Source organism: Podarcis vaucheri (genome assembly GCF_965113315.1).
Source record: "Podarcis vaucheri genome assembly, chromosome: 6".
Taxonomy (NCBI): domain Eukaryota; kingdom Metazoa; phylum Chordata; class Lepidosauria; order Squamata; family Lacertidae; genus Podarcis; species Podarcis vaucheri.
The window spans coordinates 57,998,908-58,018,012 of record NC_138764.1 but is presented as its reverse complement, the minus strand read 5'-3'; the positions used below and the strand labels follow the sequence as shown (position 1 = coordinate 58,018,012).

General features: G+C 44.3%; 1 protein-coding gene across 9 annotated transcripts in view; it reads left to right on the top strand.

The window, feature by feature from the left end:
* KCNC4 (potassium voltage-gated channel subfamily C member 4) overlaps window positions 1-19,105 on the top strand; it is a gene marked incomplete at its 5' end in the record, with an annotated part of 57,154 nt that overhangs the window by 17,068 nt on the left and 20,981 nt on the right. Inside the window, one exon of one of the 9 annotated variants that reach the window (XM_082228581.1) lies at window positions 11,303-11,618. The exons of 4 other annotated variants lie outside the window; for them this stretch is intronic. In XM_082228581.1, the coding sequence (XP_082084707.1) occupies window positions 11,303-11,466 (164 nt within the window). In that variant the 3' untranslated portion in view covers window positions 11,467-11,618. Of the gene's footprint in view, window positions 1-6,331; window positions 8,041-10,460; window positions 10,639-10,863; window positions 11,619-19,105 lie in introns of those variants that run through there. 4 more of the 9 variants (XM_082228587.1, XM_082228588.1, XM_082228583.1 and 1 more) reach the window with 4 other exon arrangements.

Sequence of the window (19,105 nt, the reverse complement as noted above, 5' to 3'; positions counted from 1 at the left end):
CCAGTGCTCAACTGGGGTCATGAGAAGCTGGTACTGGTGCCACCTACCTGCAAAGAAGTAGCAGAGGAGTTTCCATGCTTTCATAGGATGGTGAGGTGAGCATCAACAAGGTTGCAACAATACTTTCATTTGGGACTGGTATCCAGATGGGGACTAAGAAGGGTATTTTGAGCAGGCTATTTAGATCATGACATGTTTCTATTGCTAGCTTATAACAGTCTAGTTGCCCCTACTCATCATCTGGAAAGGCCCTAACTATGGGATTTGTGGATTTTATATATTAATTCTCTCTCTCTATACATACATATATATATATATATATAGAGAGAGAGAGTTATTTATTAATTATATATTATATTTTAACTATATTTAAAATGTAGATGAGCAAACTACATATGAGATATTTACATTTGGTGTACAATGTAAATCACACCTTTGTTTCTGTGAATGTAGTGAGTCTCTGTTGCAAGAAAGGATCATTTAAAAGCATACTGAGGGTCTTGGATTCAGTCCATGATGGGTCTCCTGTGCTTGTAAATAGTTCTGCAGAACCAGGAGTTATATTGGGTGCTGCTTCTCACAACAGCAGAAGACTGTGGGCTGCTATTGATTCTGGCAGTCCTCAGCTGAGCTCGATGGTGTATGTCTAAGTGCACATACATGGATGTGGAAGTGAGTAATTGATCATGAGGCAATGCAACTCATTTCATGTCTCTTTCTCCAGCATTAACGTATGCCCATAAATCTCTGTTCTGTGCGATGAGTGCCTGCGCGCTGAACCTATGAAGTATTGTGATACCAAAGAATGATCTCAGCTCCCTTCCTGGTGGCCCAGATCTCTTTGTGAAATGCCTTCACGCAGTTCCCTGGCAACAAACAAAACCCATTTTTAACCACTTAGGGTGACTTCAACCAGCGTCTGTGTGCATTGCTGGGAAAGCTGCCTGTCTAGTTAAGCTGCACTCTTAGCAATTAGCAGAGCAAACAAAGCAACAACAAAAACACCTTCTCACAACCATCTATTGCTTGGCAAATTTTCTTATATTTGTTTCAGAAGTAGCTCTGGATCATGTGCTTTTTTGATATCAGTTGTCTATGTCTGGACAGGAGTTTCACTTGCTCCTTCTTGACACAGATATCAAGACAGAAAATGCAAATAAGTACAGTACAATTGTATTCCAACACCATACTGCTTTTTTGGTTCTGGCATTTCCAGGTTGGTTGTGAATTGGAGTCATGGAATCATAGAATTGGAAGGGACCATGAAGGTCATCTAGCCCAACCCCCTGCAATGCAGGAATTTCAGCTAAAGCATCCATGTCAGAAGGCCATCCATCTTCTGCTTCAAAACCTCCAGGGAAGGAAAGTCCACCACCTCTTGTGGGAGTCTGTTCCACTGTGGAACAGCTCTTACTATCAGAAAGTTCTGCTTGATGTTTAGTTGGAATCTCCTGCCTTGTAACTTGAATCCATGGGTCCCTCAACCATTCCTCATAAGGCTTGGTTTCCAGACCCGTTATCATCTTGGTTGCCCTCCTCTGCACACATTCCAGCTTGTCAATGTCCTCCTTAAAGGGTGGTGCCCAGAACTGGACACAGTATTCCAAGTGTGGTCTATTACTTCCTTTGACTGGGACACTATACTTCTATTGATGCATCCTAGAATAGCATTCGTTTTTGTTTGTTTGTTTGTTTGTTTTTGCTGCTGCTGCTGCTGCTGCATCACGTTGTTGATTTGTGTTAAGTTTGTAGTCTTCCAAGGCCCCTGGATCCCTTTCACATGTACTACTGGCAAGGTGTCCCTCATCTTGTATTTGTGAAGCTGGTTCTTCCTGCCTAAGTGCAGAACCTGACATTTGTCTCTATTGAAATTCATTTTGTTAGTTTTGTTAGTTTGATGGCATCCATTTCAAAACTAGGTCACACCATGGAAACAGCACAACTGCAAGCACAGTCTGAAGCAGAACTGGGAAACCTGTGTCCCTCCAGATGTTGTTGAACTACAACTCCCATCATCCCTGATTGTTGGCCACACTGGCTGAGGCTGATGGGAGTTGGAGTCCACAGCATCTAGAGGACCACAAATCCCCCACCCATGGGTCCAAAGGCTTGTGGAGATGTAACGATGACAGTGGCTGGTGTATGCCAGCATAAGGTATACAATTTGAAGTGAGCCTATTTTTTTAAAAAGGATAGCTGTCTTTTCAAAACACCTGCTCCATTTGCTTCCCACGCTAACAGTTTAGCTTATGAAAGCTGAACTTATGCCATGGGGAGCTATTGTTTGGACACAGCTTTAGGCACAAAAATTGAGCTGCCAACCTTTTATTCTGATTATTACTTCCCATCTATGCTGTGTAAAATGGAAATGCCTAAGAGGCTGGGCTCTGTCATGCTACACATCCCCTCCTTCTACACCCTCCCTCTTCCCCCACTGGTCTCTTTACCCATCCTCCTCTCCTGCCTACTCTCAAACAAAACGCACAAATATTATACTGCTGATACTTATTACCATTGCAAGGTACAGTATAGACACAAACAACCAGCAGGACACTTAAGGCTGCCCCAGGGCAGACAGGTGGCACAAGGGATGCCTCTGTTTTGGCTGCCTTGCAATGGTAGTCAAACCTGCTGCCCTCGTCATGCCTCTTAGCTATCTCATACAATCCTAGAGCTGGAAGGGAGCCTGAGGATCATATAGTCGAAGCCCTTGCAATGCAGGAATACACAGCAGTCAGGGACTGAACCTGCAACCTTGGCATTGTCAGCAACATGCTCTAACCAACTGAGTTATCCTGTTGTCTTGGACTGCAACTCCCACCAACCTCAGTTAGCATGGACATGTTGGCTGTGGCTTATGGGAGCTTTAGTCCAAAGCATTTGGAGGGGACCACATTGGTGCAGGCTGATCAAGGATTTCTAGATGGCCTGAGCTGGTAGATTCCTCAGCTTCTGCTTTCTAGCTGCACACATCCCTTTAACATCAAATGGAAATCATTCTCGGATGTGGCTGAGCTTTCTGTTTCTGAAACTTGAGGAAGGTGAAAGATAAAATGCAGAGACTTCCATCAGCCTGTAATTCCTGTGCTTTAGTAGCTCTGAATGAACTCTGTACTACGCCAGTGAATAATCCTCTGCTTACATCCGGCAGGTTTGTCAGGCACTTGTTCCATAGGGGCATACTTGGCACTTGTGCAATTTTTAAAAATTAAGTGTATTCATTTACCTATTAAGCTTGCCATTCTCAACACTTTGTGAGTCATGCAGTAAATATGCTTAATACCGCACACTCTGTTCATTGGAGAGAAATAAAATAGGATTCAGCTGATCAGAGAAATGATACATTCTTCTTGTCATCACTCTGGTGTATCTGAGAAGAATATCATTATTTGTAATCGGCTCAGCTGCATAGCACCCCGATGTGGAATAAGGCCAATTTTGCAAGTCAGAAGTCACACAAGAATGCATTTGACGGACAGGTGATCAAATCCAAAGGAGGGCGTGGCATTTGGAACCTTAACAGTTATGTAGAAGAGGGAATTTTAGCAGACACAACTATTCTCAGCACTGCAGGTCAAGTTGCACTTGCTGAAATGCTATCAAGGTACACTTAGGGCTTTCTCACCCACTGGGCAAAAATGGTGCACCACAGGTGTGCACAAGAGTCCAATCTGATCAGATGTGGGAGCTGAAATAGCATCCTTGATTAATTTAATTTTAATATAATTATAGGAGGTGTAGTTTGCCCAATCATATTTAAATAATCAACTGTCAGCTTTGTTAATTCCTTCTGTTTTGTTATGACACCACCATTTGGGATATTTTCAATAGGTTTTTTAAAACACCGCTGAGTTGAATCAGCAATTTTTTTTTTACCCTTGCTGAAATTTGTTTTCTTTTTTATTAGTTTCTACATTTCCATCGTTTGCTCATCTAAAAGGAATGGCTTAACATCGAGGGCTGCATAAAACCCAAATAATCTATATACAGGAGCCTTATTCTGCTTCACATCTCATCACCCTCATTGCTCTTGTGCACTGTGGGTCTCCTCTGTGACCAGTGGGGGCGGTACAGACTTCCAGCTCTTGATATGTAGATGCTTCTGTAGATGCCCAGTTGAAGCAAGGCATTTAGATCATGCTGCTTGCACTTTAATCTGGGTACAGTAGCACAGAACTGATGCCCAAATGAACAATGCTGTGGACAACCCTGTGGATTGAAACACTTTGTAGCTAGTTAGCCAGAACTTTTTGCCATTTGGACATAACTGAGAAACATGGAAAGAAAAGGGTGCCGCTCGGTGAAAATCCCCTTGACTTTGGAACTTAAACAAAAATCAGTGCAACTTGAAGCTCCTGTCTAGTGCCCTGGGTTTTTAAATGCTGAACATGCATAAACAAACTCCTATGCACTTTTACACACCCTCATTTCTATTAGCTGCCTTCCTACCTGCCATACCTGTGAGTTGAAAAATAGCTTTTGAGCAAGTTGCGGGGCTGGGATGTATACAACTTTCAGTGGTATTCAACTAAGGTGTTCCATCAGTACAAAGATTTTCCCTTGTGCAATGGAACTTCTCTCCTCTTCCCCCTGCCCCATCCATAGATCTGCACCGGAGGGTTTGGGGAACCCCAAAACAGATTTAGGAGACCTATGGAGGCAGCAGAGAGGGCAAAGTTCTGTTGCAGAAGCAGAAATCCTTGCGCTGATGGGAGTCTTTCTTAGTGCTACTTTGGACAAAGTCCTTAGTTTCATTATATCTTGTTTTTATATGGGGCAGTCTATTAACATAGCAAAAATGAAAATTCCCTGCTCCCTCAGAAGCTTACACTTCAACTGTTAGGGAGGACAACAAAGGAAGCAGCCGGTTGTGTTTTATTAGAGCACCTCTGCACAACTCACAATTCCCACCCCCAAAGTCCACCACAGACCTCCAGCTTTATATTGTGGCCTATTGGGTGCATAAAACACCTCTGCTTTTGCAGTCCTAGACAGGCAATGAAAGGAGGGAGGAAGGGGGAACCTAGAAAGTTTATCAAGGCCCTGGTAGGCCAGCATACACAGTGGTGGTTTTGTGGTCTGACATTTTGTGGAGCTGGGCTGCTGCATATGTTCCTTGATAGGTTTTTGCCAACTTGTAGAAAATTGCTGCTTAGTGTCATTTAAATGCAGGCTTCTAGCTCCCCATAGATGAGTTGCAATTATCTGTTAATATAGCAGTCAAGGGTAAAATGAGGTGTGTGTGTCTGCCCTGAGGACCAGGGGTTTAGCACAGTCACAAGCAGCTTATTCGTTACTGATGAGACAGCTGTGGCCTTTGTCCGGCAGGAAGTCCAATTAAATTACCCCAATGAGCCTTCTCCTTCACCATTCCACTTCTGTGCTTGTATGAGGCGCTTGCAGGAAACCTGGAAAGGACATTGGGATTGAAACGTATGTGGAAAATATTTTCATAGTTGTTTTCACAGGGTCTTTGGCACTGAACAAAAGAGTGGGAGCACCCAAGTGGGTTTAGGAGCCATAATTGGGCGATACATAGCCAGGTGGCTTCTGTTATTGGCTTTCTGGTGTTAGATAGCCGGGGGTCTGAATCTGATTTCTGTTTGAACCAAGGACAAGCCTGTTGCTATTTGACATGGAAAATCCTCTGTGGACCAAGCATTCCTAATCAGCAAGGATAATATTGTTTCAGGCAGCGCTTATTAGAACTGACATGCAGCTCTGCTATGCAATTTTTAGACTTGGCATTATGCAACTTGGTATATAAAGCATGACTAATAGCCCTGCTGCTGTGAGAACAAAAACCAGAATTAGGGAGTGAGATACCAAGAGGCTTATTGGAAGCCTCCTTGCTGTTGATAAATCAATAGGTCTTGCTCCCCACCCTGCCCTGCTCTCCTTCTCAAGCACATAACATGTGGGGTCTGTCTGTAATATCCACACAATGGCAGTGAAGAATGTTCCCTAGAATGAGCCTCCCCAAAGAGACACAGTGAGAGGAAAATTTCAAGTTAAGAAGAAACTTCCATGGAATAAAATGGAAGGCCAGAGGCGCAGAGTTAAAGCCACAAAAGAGGGATTAAACAACCCCCCATTCCCTCACCATTGTCTTCTGGTGAAGGCTGCAATTTTAAGTTTATTTATCTGAAATGTTTTCCCCTGACACCAACACACAAAGGTGAAGAAAGACTCAAGGGATCAAGATGTGGCCTGGAGGGAACGAGCCAGAGAACGAGCAATTACCATTAAATATACAGATCAAGTGAAAGACAGTGGTTGATCTTGCGTTCCTCCCTTGTCGCCTTTCACTCTTCCCCCACCCCACTTAGAGCACCAACCAGGGCTACATGGATACCCCATAGGAGGCTGTGGAGTGGGGAGGGCCAACAAAAGCCAGCAGCATCTGCAGCTACCTTGCCTTCTAGTTGATTGATCAGTTTAAAGATAAATGTTTACTTTTCAGCTATCTGGCTGCCATAGTCTTTGCTTGCTTTGGCATCACTGCGTGGTGCAGTCTTCACAGGACTGGGCAGTGCACAACAATCCATCACGTGTTAGACACGTGACTCAGATTTACTGGGACCATCCGCCTTGGGTTTGCTTCTGTTTATTTTGGCAGGGACTCCTGTGCCTTTACCGGCTTTTAACCTCAAAAGCCTTTCCTGGCATGAGAAAACTTACCGTAGTTGCCTGAATTGAGCTGAGAGCCCTGAATACTCTGCCACTAGCTGATGTACAAAGTAAAAATGGCAAAAGTGGCATCTGCAGGTAGAGCACTTCACTGCTGTCCTGCTAGTCCGAAAGCTCTAAATTGATCTTCAGGTTCACCTACTTTTATTGAGACTTATCGGGAAGGGGAGCAAGAGAGATGTTTGTTAGGCATGCTATGCTAAACCTGCTAATTTCAAACTTTGTGCAGGCCACTGGACCCGAAAGGTATTTCCTTCCCTGCTAATTTAGATGGATTAGATCTCATCCCTTGGGAAAGGCCACGCTCACCCGTGCAACTGCTGATCTCTTGACCCATCCCTGGGAACAGGATGCAGCTGCCTGCAACCAATCAGCTACAAATGTGTCAAGTGACTGAGGTTTGAATGCAGAGCAGTCCCAGAGGAGCTGACCTGGGAAAGCATCTTAAGCCCATAAAACAAGACGTGCTAGTTGGGAAGGTTAATACACTTCTATACCAAGAAGGAAGTGCCTGTCCTTTGTGAGTGAGTTATTCTTACACTACATAGAAAACTCTCCCGGATCAGTTCAGAGCAGGAAGTGGGTTCAGATTTGGTGCATACGCATGCATGCATTCAGGGAAAACCTTGTGCGTAAGTGGTCTAACCCAATGACAGGGACCGTCTCCGGTTGGCTATAAAAGGAGATCAGACAAATTAATGGAGGATGAGGCTATTGGTCAAATGGTTGTATACTACCAACAGGATCAGAGGCCAGTTGCTGGGGTTCATGAGCTGGAGAGTCTTGTTTGTGGGCTTCCCATAAGCACCTGGTCACCCACTGTGGAAAGAGGATGCTGGACTAGGGAGGCCTTTGATCTGATCTAGCCAGACTCTTCTTATGCTGTCCACCCGCCCAATTACTGTAACTATTCTTCTTTTGAAGTTACATTACTTGTGCCATTGCAACTGCCATTGCATGCAAGGGGATAATGTTGGAATTCTCCTTGCCTGCACTTTGACTGGGTCTGCTTGCTTTGCTTTTGCAAATCACATTTCAGTTCACATTTAAAGGCAAGCCTACCTGATTTTTCACTTTACAAACAACATGCAAACCAAAGCGCAGTCATCCTTTGAAATGTGCGCTTCTCTGAATTTTGCAATGCAGTTCTCTGGCCAAGGAATATGTACAAAAATGCATATTGTTACATGCTACCCCAATCTCTGAGCAATGCAAGATTCCAGGGGTTCCAGGAGCTTAAATGGGGTTTGTGTTTCCTTCAAATTGTTTGGGTGAGGGTTTTATTACATTTTTTATAAACAGACTGGAGGAGGGGGATACCTACAATATTGTGTGTGGAAATTGCACAAGTGTCTCCAGATAGCCAGCTGAGGTACCAAAAGAGCCTCTTTGCCCTGCTGAGTGAGGAGAGGTTCCCCTTCATTTTTATAAGCAATAGCAGAATTGTGCGGGAAGTCTCTTTCCTGGTAGAGGCCCCAATAAGCTTGCAGCAAGTCCACACATTCATCACTTGATGGCTGCACACCACATGGTGCATTTTATGTGTGAAACCGCCATTGCAAATGAAACACTGTGGCAGACACGTCAGATCACAAACATCAGAATTTTTGATCCACGAAGTTCACACAGCCAGATGCAAATGAGAGTGTTAAGTCTTCAAGAGATGTGACATTAATGATGCATGGCTCAGTTAGTTAGAGGGTGCTAATAACACCAAGGTTGCAGGTTCGATCCCCATATGGAACAGCTGCATATTCCTGCCTTGCAGGGGGTTAGACTGAATGATCCTCAGGGTCCCTTCCAGCTCTACAGTTCTGTGATTCTTTGTGTGAATCTACCCATAGCTACTTCTGACTACGGCCAGATTAAAAGCCCATGAAAGCTTGAAGCAGAAGATGCTCCATTAATGTTCATGTTCATGCACACGATTGCCGCTTCCACCCGGGTTTTGCTTAATGCCTCCCAAAAGAAGTATGACAGGCAAAATTCAACAGAAGAAGCATTACCCAGCAAAAAGCTGCAATAATGGGGAGAGCAGCGCTTGCTGGATAGCTCTTATAAAGCTGTTAATGGCACACACTTACATCCGTAAAAAGGGTTATGAACACACTGAAAGCTATTCTTCTCATAATTGACTGTGCTGTGATATCAGTAACAGAAGGATAACCATTAGTGGATTCCAAGCAAAGACCGGCCTGGCAATTAAGGCTGTGGATGAAAAATCCAGATATTGGCATTTAATTATTGACTGAATGCCATAAAAGCTTGGGCAAGCCACTCCATTTCTCTACACCTAAGTATCTGGCTTGTAAATTGAGGGGAATCCAGGCAATGATTTCTTCTCATCCAAATAGATTCTCTGCAAGAGGCATATTCTATCTATTACTGTCTGGTTCACAGTCATTCAGAAAAGGGAGGGTAGGAGCTGTTTGCTCTAAGCATTTTCACTTTCAGTTCTCGTATCTGAAATATGATGAGAAATAGTTGCCTCAAATGGGCCCTTTTACTAAAGATGTGCAAAATATTTCCACTTTGTTTATAGCATTGTCAAATATCAGAATTGTTTCAACATTTACTCTAAATATAAAAAAGCTATGAGAATGTTTTCAAAATTCCTACCAAAACACCACTCTGAAAGAACATGACAATTCTGTTCTATTGATGTCCCTTTGCTTTATATATCCAGCTCTACTACCTGACCAGGTCCTGCTAATATCTAATATAAGCTGCTTCAAAACATTTATAATTAAAATAAATTCTCTCTCCTTCCTTCCTTCCTTCCTTCCTTCCTTCCTTCCTTCCTTCCTTCCTTCCTTGAACTCCTGAATCAATGGTATAGAAACTAGACCAACAGTGATTATTGATTGATATAGGCATTGTAACTGACAAGTGTCTTTCCAATTGACTTCCCAAGCAGCCTCTGCTGCAATTTACAGGAGCTCTTAAGCCCCAGTTTCATTTCATTCAACTGGGTTGTGTGTGTGTGTGTGTGTGTGTGTGTGTGTGTGTGTGTGAGAGAGAGAGAGAGAGAGAGAGAGAGAGAGAGAGAGATTCTGTTCATACATGACCTTTCTGTATAGTTAACAAGGTGAAAAAAATTGAAATATTGTATAATGAAATTGTCAGATGGGTAGAGCTGAAATATTCTGCTACTCAAAGTAAGGGCAATCTGACCCCTCAATTGGGATAATTGGGATACCTGCCTAGGATATAATCTCAGGCTGTTTGTCCTGCATATTTTTAGTAGGCTCAGTCCAGGGGGCAAATCACAGCCTAACCAGAGTATAGAATGCAATGCTCAAGAGCATTTATTGATGTTACTTTTTTAATACCTAATATCTACAGCAGAGTTATCAAACTCAGACAATGCCCCCAGCCCCATGCACACCTTTTAGGCATCAAAGGGTATGAGCTTTCGGCATGCATGCCTAGTACCTAGGCTGATTCAACACTCTCCTGAAGTTCCATCAAGAATAGTCACTCTGTGCAGAACTAGTGACTTGTACAGAAATATATATGCTCCAAAATCCTTACATGGGGTCTGAAGCATGGAGTCTGTCCTGGCTTTGGACAGATGCTACTATGAAAACAAATTTTATTCATTGGAAGGTCCTACTTCTTGTCTATACAATGATAATATGGTGTTAGTAGGCATTTGTCCAGGGTCGGGGGCATACAGGTAGGGTAACAATGCTTTAACCCTCTCTGTGGTTGCTTCAGCATGGTGCTGTCAGTCTCCACTGAGCTTTTGTCTTCTCCCTCTGACTCAGCCAAGCTACCATATGTGCTGTCTGGGCAGTTTCTCCAGCCTTTAGAAGGCCGAATGACTCACCACCGCTCTTCCCTTTGAAGCACCTCTGGATTCTCCAGCGCACAGCTCTGATTTTCTCCCTTACTATGTTTTTGTTTTTTTTTATAAACCATTCATGTCTAGGAATCAATGGGAGGGGGAAAAAGTATCTAACAGTGTTTTCAGTGCCAGGTCTCTTAAATCAAAAGAGCTGAAAAGATGCCTTCCTGTCTAACCAGCTCCGAGGAAAGCTTTTGTCATGGGACACAGAGACAAGCATACACGAAGCATTGATTGGAAAACTATTTTTCCCCTTTTCTTTTCTTTTTCCCCTTTTTGGAATCTTTTGCTGGGACGGAATCTGAAAATGCTTGTTTTTGCAGGACTGTTGAATCCTCAGTGACTGTCACTAGAAGCTGGGATTGGCTCGAGCAATTATCCTGTTAGAAATGTAAACTGGGAGAATGTAAACTGGGAGGACCTTCCTGTTTGCTGTAATCCTGCTTGCTATGTATTCAATATGTGAAAACATGTCACGGGCATCCCAGGGTTTCTCCACACTGCCAGTGTCATCATGGGCTCTCGTCCTGTACCAGCACCTGAACTCTCTTCCATCAGCAACAGCAGCATCCTCTCTCTCTTTTTTATTGTGTTAACTGACCTGTTGGCTGGCATAGCTACTGAGCTCCACTGTAGTAACTTAAATGGTTCCTGGACCTTGTCATAGATGGACGTTGCTAATCTTAGATAACTTTCTTGCAGGCTCCTGCAGATGCTTCAGTATGTAAGTGCCAAGCATTGTCTGCAGCTCTTGTTTTTTAGACTCTGCCGTATGTGTGCCAGACTTCTTCAATGGAAATGTTCCCTTTCTAAAAATGATATTCGTGGAATTGTTTGGGAACTGGAACCCACGAGATGTTGAGAGGAGAAGTCCTGACAAAGTAGCTTTGTGGACTATTATAACAGGAAAAAGGCAGGACTGTTAAACTGGAGAGGTCGCTATGTTGTTTCCCCCTCAGTGCTACTACTGCATCCCAGACAGTATTTAGTACTATTATCTCCTGTGCTGTACACATGTCTCTTCCTGTCAAACTGTACCTAAAAATCTTAATAAAGAGATGTGGGAGCTGAATTCTAACTTTTGGGTATTCCTGCTGTTGCCTGATTCTTGGTTACTGGGAAGGTTCAAGCAACCTAGCCGTTAGAGTGAAGTTCTACTGAGCTGCTGTGCCAGTGATATAGACTGTAATTATCTAGCCAAGAAGACTCTGATGCCCGCGGCATGGTCATCTTCTGCATCCTGCAGCATCAGTGCAGTGCTCTTGCGGCAAAAGCGAAGGCACACACCAACTCCCTTTTGCACAGCTCACTTCATGTGTTAACACGACTTCATAGCCTCGCTTAATTGAAAGGGCTTGCACAAGGATGTCACCGCATGCTATCTGTTTATCAGCAGCAGTGGAATTGGCTAAGTCAGCTGGCAGCCTCCCTATGGAGGCCTGAGAAGTTCCAGGCAGGGTGGTGGCGATGGGGCTGAGGTTGTTGCGATTCAGCCAAGAGGCCAAGCACAGACATGCCCCTTTTCTATTCCACCCCCCAACAATTACGTGTTTCTACATCACACGATAACCCTAGCAGTTCTTCCGTCCCAAAACTATTATGCTAGAAATGTTTGCATAGCTGGGGAGTCCTTATACACAGCAACCTGGATCCAGCTCCCACAGATTGCAATGCATCACGAGAGCTTGCTCTGTTTGTGTTAAATGCAGAGTGTCTCAGCCGGGTGGCTTAACTCTCACAAAGCCTGAGGTTGTTCAAGGAAATGGGACTGGAACTGAGGAATGTTGCTTTAAACCCAAACCCCACCCAGCCCTGCTGCTTTCCATGAACTGAGGTGAAACTGTAGTTTCAGTAACACATTCCACAGGAGAGCACTCTTTTCTTGCCTGCACTTTTAATCTTACAGACACACACACAGTTCTGCCTCCCCCCCCCCACAGCACACTTTTTCTACAGCTGCAAAAGTCCTAAGGCTACAACTGCTGTTTCTCAGCATCAGTTGCACCCTTGATGATCCAGATCAAGAGGACCCTGTGAGGAAGTGTCAGGAAGACCAAGGTGAGGACCCTAACAAAGTGTGAGTGGGTGCTGTAGTTCTAGGAAGGCAGCTGGTAGCCGGAGAGATTGCCAGATCCACGAGTTCCGGAGTGTGCTGCTGTTTTTCACCTCAAGTGCCAGACCCTGACTGAGAGAAATGTCTTTCCAGCTTTCCTGCAGCAGCATCCTTCTCATCCTCTGCTGTGGGCAGGAAGGCAACAAGCTGTAGACAAGAGCCAGAACTGAGCTGTCCCTCACCTCTGATCTGAGGTCCATCTTTGGCAACAACAGTGGCAGACTGGGTTCAGCCCTTATTGTATCTCCCTGCCCTAGAGACCAAGGACCTTGGAGAGCTGCCAAGGTTCTCTGGCTGCTGGCACCAGCCCTGCTCATCTGAAGCCAAGGCCCTCAATTAAACTGGAAAGAAAAACAGCATCAAATCCTGAGCAATCCAAGCTTTGTGGCTGATGGCCAAGCCTCAATTACAGATAAAAACTCTCTGACGCACAGAGAGAAACTGTATAGTGCCCGCTGAGATGGGGAAAAGCCATTTGTAAATCAGGATGGCCTGAAAGCTGCACTGCTGGGTCCATAATGACATTGAAGGCATTGCTGGGGTGCTAATGATATTATACAGCAGGGCTTGTTTCCAAAATTGCTGCTGATCAATATAAGCAGATGCAACTTTCGATGCCTGAGAAAAATATGAGAGCTGCTCTGTACATGGTACCAGCTTCCTCAGTGGCCAAGGCATTGGTTTAAGTGCAGGTAAGTTGGAGGGCTTGTCCACATTTGAACATTATTTAGCAATTTATTCACTTGTCCCCCGTGCAATTTAGACCAATGTAGTCCATTCCCACATGTATTTGAATGAGTATTGAAGAGCAACTTCAATCTTTCCTGTTCATACTAGTAGGCATTCCCCTTTGTGCTTCTATCCGCCTTCTGATTTGTTGATTCCATTATGCCAATTAAGTACTGACAGGGCATGCATTTGCACCTTGTTTTGCCTTTCTAGTCTACCCAAGACATATGCAAAAGTGAACAGGAAATTGTAGATTTGCTTGTGCAGTTTTCTAGTTTTGTGCAAATCTGAGGAATCCAAAGAAACACACACACAAGCTTGTGATGTGTCCCTACTAGCATGTTAGAAAAGAAATGAAAGCAACTGTAAATTCTCAGCACACAATTTTTCAGACTGCTGCCCAATATATGATTCTGGCATAGGAGTTTTTTATGTCGTTTGCTTGTGCAGTGTTCTGGTTTTGTGCAAATCTGATGGATCAAAAGAGAGAGAAAAGAAACCCCACTGGAAATCATTCCAAGCACAGCTAGAAAAGTAATGGAAGCAATGAGAAAATAGAAGACATGGAAAGGGGAATAGCATAAAGTGAAAATTAATCCACCCACCCCAAAAGAATTAAACAAATAGTCTGCAGCCCTGAGTAAAGTGGTTGGAAGCTTGAGTCTCCACAACTTATCAGATTACCTCTATCAGGTAAACCCCAAATTTACAAGGGAAGAATTATGTTGTTGGAGGGTAATGTTATGTGGACTATAAAAATTAAATGGGAATGCAAACACACAGAAAACTCCAGTGTGGACAAGCCAAAAGAGCTATTTATGTACAGAATGCTCCTTAAATGAATCTGTCATGAAACTCACACTCCATCATTCAAATCCAACTTGACACCAGTGAAATAAAAGGAACATTAGAATGGTGGAGGAATCAAACTATTAACCAAGGTTAGTGACTCAAAGGATACAGCTAAAAATGCAACTGTGCATGCTTACTTATGTATATGCTTCCATTAGGCAGAATGAGGCATCTGCCTCAAGATGCTGATTTTGGATGTCAAAGGGTTACTTAATTTATTATGACTGTATGTTTTTTTATTGCCAGGGGGTGGTGAAAGGGCTTGGGGGAGTTTGTGCTTCATGTGCCAAAATAACTTGATTCTGGGTACCATGTATGATCCCTGTAAGACAGTCACTGTTTGCTGCTATTCCTCAAACAATACTGAATTGATCAAAGCTCCCTGCTTTGTATAAGCAGTGCTTTTGCACCAAAACTCCACAGACTGTGCTCTTGTCTTACTGTTTCAGGTTCCCTGTAGCTCTCCCTCCTGTATGCCACCTGCTCCCTGAACTTTCCTGTGGCTTCCTCCTTCCTCTTCTTACTCGCCCCACCCTCAAATTTCTGTTTTACCTTTCACCTATCCAAACCTTCTTTAAGTTGTCAATTGTAATTGCTCACGTAAAGACTAGAAGGCCCTGGATTCGACTAGAACATGAACATTCAGATCTCTGTTGTGACCCAAAACACTCTTGGCTATGCCACCAAGAGTTGCTCTGCAGAGGCTATGGTCCACCAGCTCCCTACATGACATTTTACTATTCTCGACAGATACCACTGCAAAGGAAACACATTTTTGCAATTTCATCACCAAAGGGTAAGATATCGGGAATCACTTTCAACTCTCTGTAAATATCTCATAGCCCAGCAAGATTGTATGTGCATCAATGACATCTCCATATAGACTTAGGAGCTGTCATTTGAATATTCTCCAAATCTCTCTGCCTGCCAAATTTGATTGGCAGTGGAAGGAAACTCTTTTTACTTCCTTTATACATTTACACTTACTGTCTTCTACCAGCACTTAGGAATGCTTCCGTCAAACACAGTGAAAGCTTGTGCTGAGTGGAATTCAAATGGTTTGCCTTAAATTCCTTCTTACATAGATGAGCCAACGGTGCTAGCAGAGTGGGGTGTTAACAAAAAGCTAGGTTGCAACATGAACCATGGGACTAGGCAAATACATATATCTGGGGTACTGATATTGTGTGTGTGTGTGTGTGTGTGTGTGTGTGTGTGTGTGTGGGTTTGGTTAGATTTGGGATGGGCCTAAGCATTTGTTTGGGGGACCTGTGTGTGTGTGTTGAAAATATTTTTATAGAGCGGGTGCTCATTACAAGATGAAACATGGTGATGATACTAAAAGGTTCTAATGTACCATGCTTAATGGCTCACTTATGATGGCCACACTGAGACAAAGAATTCCAGAGAATGCCCCATACACTGCATAATGCCTCTATATACTCAAATAAATATTTCAGCTCAGTTTATTTGCAGGTCTTACTTCCTGGAACAAGAGCCTCAAGTTCGGATTCGATGTACCCAAACTATATGCATTCGGTGTATAAATATCAAGCATTCCAGTCAGGCTTTAAGGGCCAGAAGGCATTCACAATGTTCTTCAGCAGCAGCTGGTAACTACTGGGCCTGGTGGAGCATCTAATGGGGTCCCTCGAGGCCAAGGGGTCACTAGACGGGGGCCCAACTTTTTATGGTTTTCTCCCCACCCTTCTCCTTTGCAAAGATACTGTTACACACCACCCCAATATCCTAGCAGTGTGAGATTCCAGGGGTTCCAGGCGCTTACCCAGGGTCCATGTTTCCTTTGGAAATGAGGCACAGCAGAGACTGGGGTGTTGTTTCTTTACACATATATACAACCTGAGCCTACGGTGGAGGGGTTCACAGTACTGACATCCCAAGAGGGTCTTGCTTCTCCCATAGTTGCACTATTGGACTCAAACTGACCTCAGCCATGGTTCAGACTCTCTCTCCAGCTTGCTTACTTTTACAGAATGTCACATGTACCAGACATCATGCAAAAATGCCAAATCCTAAACTCAACTCTAAAACTCTACTTACTTCAAAACTCTCTTTTGTCTTCTAAACTATCTCTGAGTTGAGACAGGGCCCCCTCCCATTTGGCTTTCTTAATGGCCGATTACCTTCCCATTGACTTTTTAATGGCTCATCTCCCAGGCGATTTACCTGTCTATTCTGGCAATTGAATATGCACTAGATCCAGGAATTACAAAGGGGTCCAGGCATTCAGCCTACCCACATAACTCATAACAAAATGTGGGTAGTGCTCTGTCCCTGTTGACCAGGCCTCCCATGATTCTTGTATATGTTCATTTAAGTGTGTGTATAAGTAGGTATTTTATTTATGAAGATTGGGGACAGTTTTCCATAAAAGTTCCCTCAATGCCACAAAGCCCTAGAGGACAAATGACAGCTCATTGTCTTTTGGAATAAATTTGCCCCTAGACAATACAAAGGGGAGTGTGTAAAGATTTGTTAAGCAGACAAAAGTACTGATTCAATTCCCAGGGAAAGAAAGGAGACAAGCAAACTAGGCAGAAGAGGGATTAGCAGCCTTTTGAGAGTGTTCAAATTTTACAGAAAATGTTAGGAGGAGAAGGAAGGGAGGAAATAGGTGAAACCTAAAAGGTAATGGGAGCTAGCTAGCATAGGAGAGGAGATAAAAGGCCATGAGACAGACACAGAGGAAGAGAAAAGAAGAAAGCGCAGAAAGCAATGGAATGAATTCACAAACCCCAAAATAGAATCTTCACTCAGCATGCCTGGGTTTTTTGAACTTGTGAGTAGTTGCTGAATATAATGAGAACATTTTGGTAAAGAAAAATACTTTGAAAGTGGGCTCAAAAGAGCTGATGAGACAAAGACTTTTGATCTGGGAAAACAACCCAAACTGTCATCTAACGGGATTGAATCCAAACAGATGTCAACTTTGTTTTTTATTTCTAGTCCACAGTTCAGACATATTTCCCCCCAATCAGAACTGAAAGACAGTATTTGTGTAGCCTAATCGCAAACTTGTGGCAAAGAATCAAAGACAGAAACTGAAACCCGAGTCTAGATTGCTGCTGCCTTATGGGGAAAACATCATGCCATCAGTTCAGTTTGGCATGGAGAGGAGAAAACTCTGGGGTCGTATTCTTCAAATGCACACATGCCTGTCCAACCTCTGCTGCAAGACTTCCTATGGGGGAGAGGCCACCCAGCCTCTGGGCAATTGCTTCCATTGCTGAACTGCTGTTGCTGTGAAGATGCTTCTACTAATGTTCAACCAAAAACTGCTCTTCTGCATCACATTCTAATCAGGGGACCACATGCCAGTGGTGAGCAGAGCAACACATGTAATTTTTACTTTTGTACACTAGGCTCATTGCTACACACATTTGCACAGTAGTGGCAGGTGGGGGTGGGTGGGGCTACACTGCCCTCCCAGCTCCCCAACACCATGGGTTGCTGCTGCTTACCAAGAGGGATGCAGGTGGCACTGCGGTATAAACCACCGAACCTCTTGGGCTTGCCGATCCTAAGGTCGGCAGTTTGAATCCGCACTACAGGGTGAGCTCCCAGTGCTTTCTCCAGCTCCTGCCAACCTAGCAGTTCGAAAGCATACCAGCACGAGTAGATAAATAGGTACGGCTGCGGCGGGAAGGTAAACGGTGTTTCCATATGTCATGGTGTTCTGTGTGCCAGAAGTGGTTCAGTTATGCTGGCCACATGGCCCAGAAAAGTTGTCTGCAGACAAACTTTAGGCATAGCTGTCAACTGTCCCTTATTTGGCGGGAAAGTCCCTTATCCCAGCGCTGTGTCCCGCTGCTGTCCCATATTGATGATGTCCCTTAAATTTCCCGGGTTTCAAAGGAAGCAGCTCCTCTCCCTCCCTGCCTGCCGGCTAGGGAGGAGGGAGGCTCCAATAAGGAGTCTAAGAACGACTGGGGGGTGGAGCTTGCATGCCTTGTGCCAATCAAATCGGCCGCGTTGCCTGGGGACTTGCCTTTGCTCAGCGCTTCCCAGCGGAGAGGTGACGGTGGTTTTCCTTGCTGCATCCCCTTTGCTGGGTTGCTGCACTGTGGGAACCACCGCTTGAGGCTTTGTTTGGCTGCTGGCTGGGCTTTCTGCCTTTGGCTTGGAGGGGCTCAGAAGTTGAACGTACCTGTGCTTGGAAAATCCCTTATTTTGGCTGCTGATCCCTTATTTTCGAGGCTGCTGGTCCCTTATTTTCAAATCTGTAAGTTGACAGCTATGACTCCAGGGCAGGGCAGCAGGGAGCTTGGCACAGTGTGAATTCGGTGGCAGAGCCAGTCTGACCCTTCAGCCACTGCGCCAAGCGCCCTGCTGCCTTGCCTCTCTCCCTTGGGAAGCAGCAGCAAGAGGTTGTGTTGGGAAGCCAGGAGAGCAGCACAGATCCACATGACCTACTGCCCTCTCCTGCAAATCACATTCTCCTCTCTATCCTCCATCCAGACAAGCAAGAGGCATTATCAGAGTTCAAAGACACATCCCAGCCAAGCAGAAATACCTGGGGTGCGAAGCAGAGATCTGAGCAACTGAACTCAATTAAAGCAAGACATAACAGTGGTGGCAGTCGGTGAAGAAAAGAGCATATTTTCTTTCAGAAAACTGAAAACTGCCAAAGAGAATTTGTTCAGGTTGTCATGTTTAACCACGCTACCTCTCCAAAGGTCGCTGGTTCTCCCTTCTTTCAAGTGCCCTTAAAAGGAGAAGCAGAAAGCCACAGCTTTGTTCCATACATCTTCGCTGTGCCTTGGCACAGTGAGATGGAAACTAGAAGCAAGGCCAGTGCCTGAACTTATTGCAACATGAAATCATGTGACATTGTCACTGGAGGTGATGAA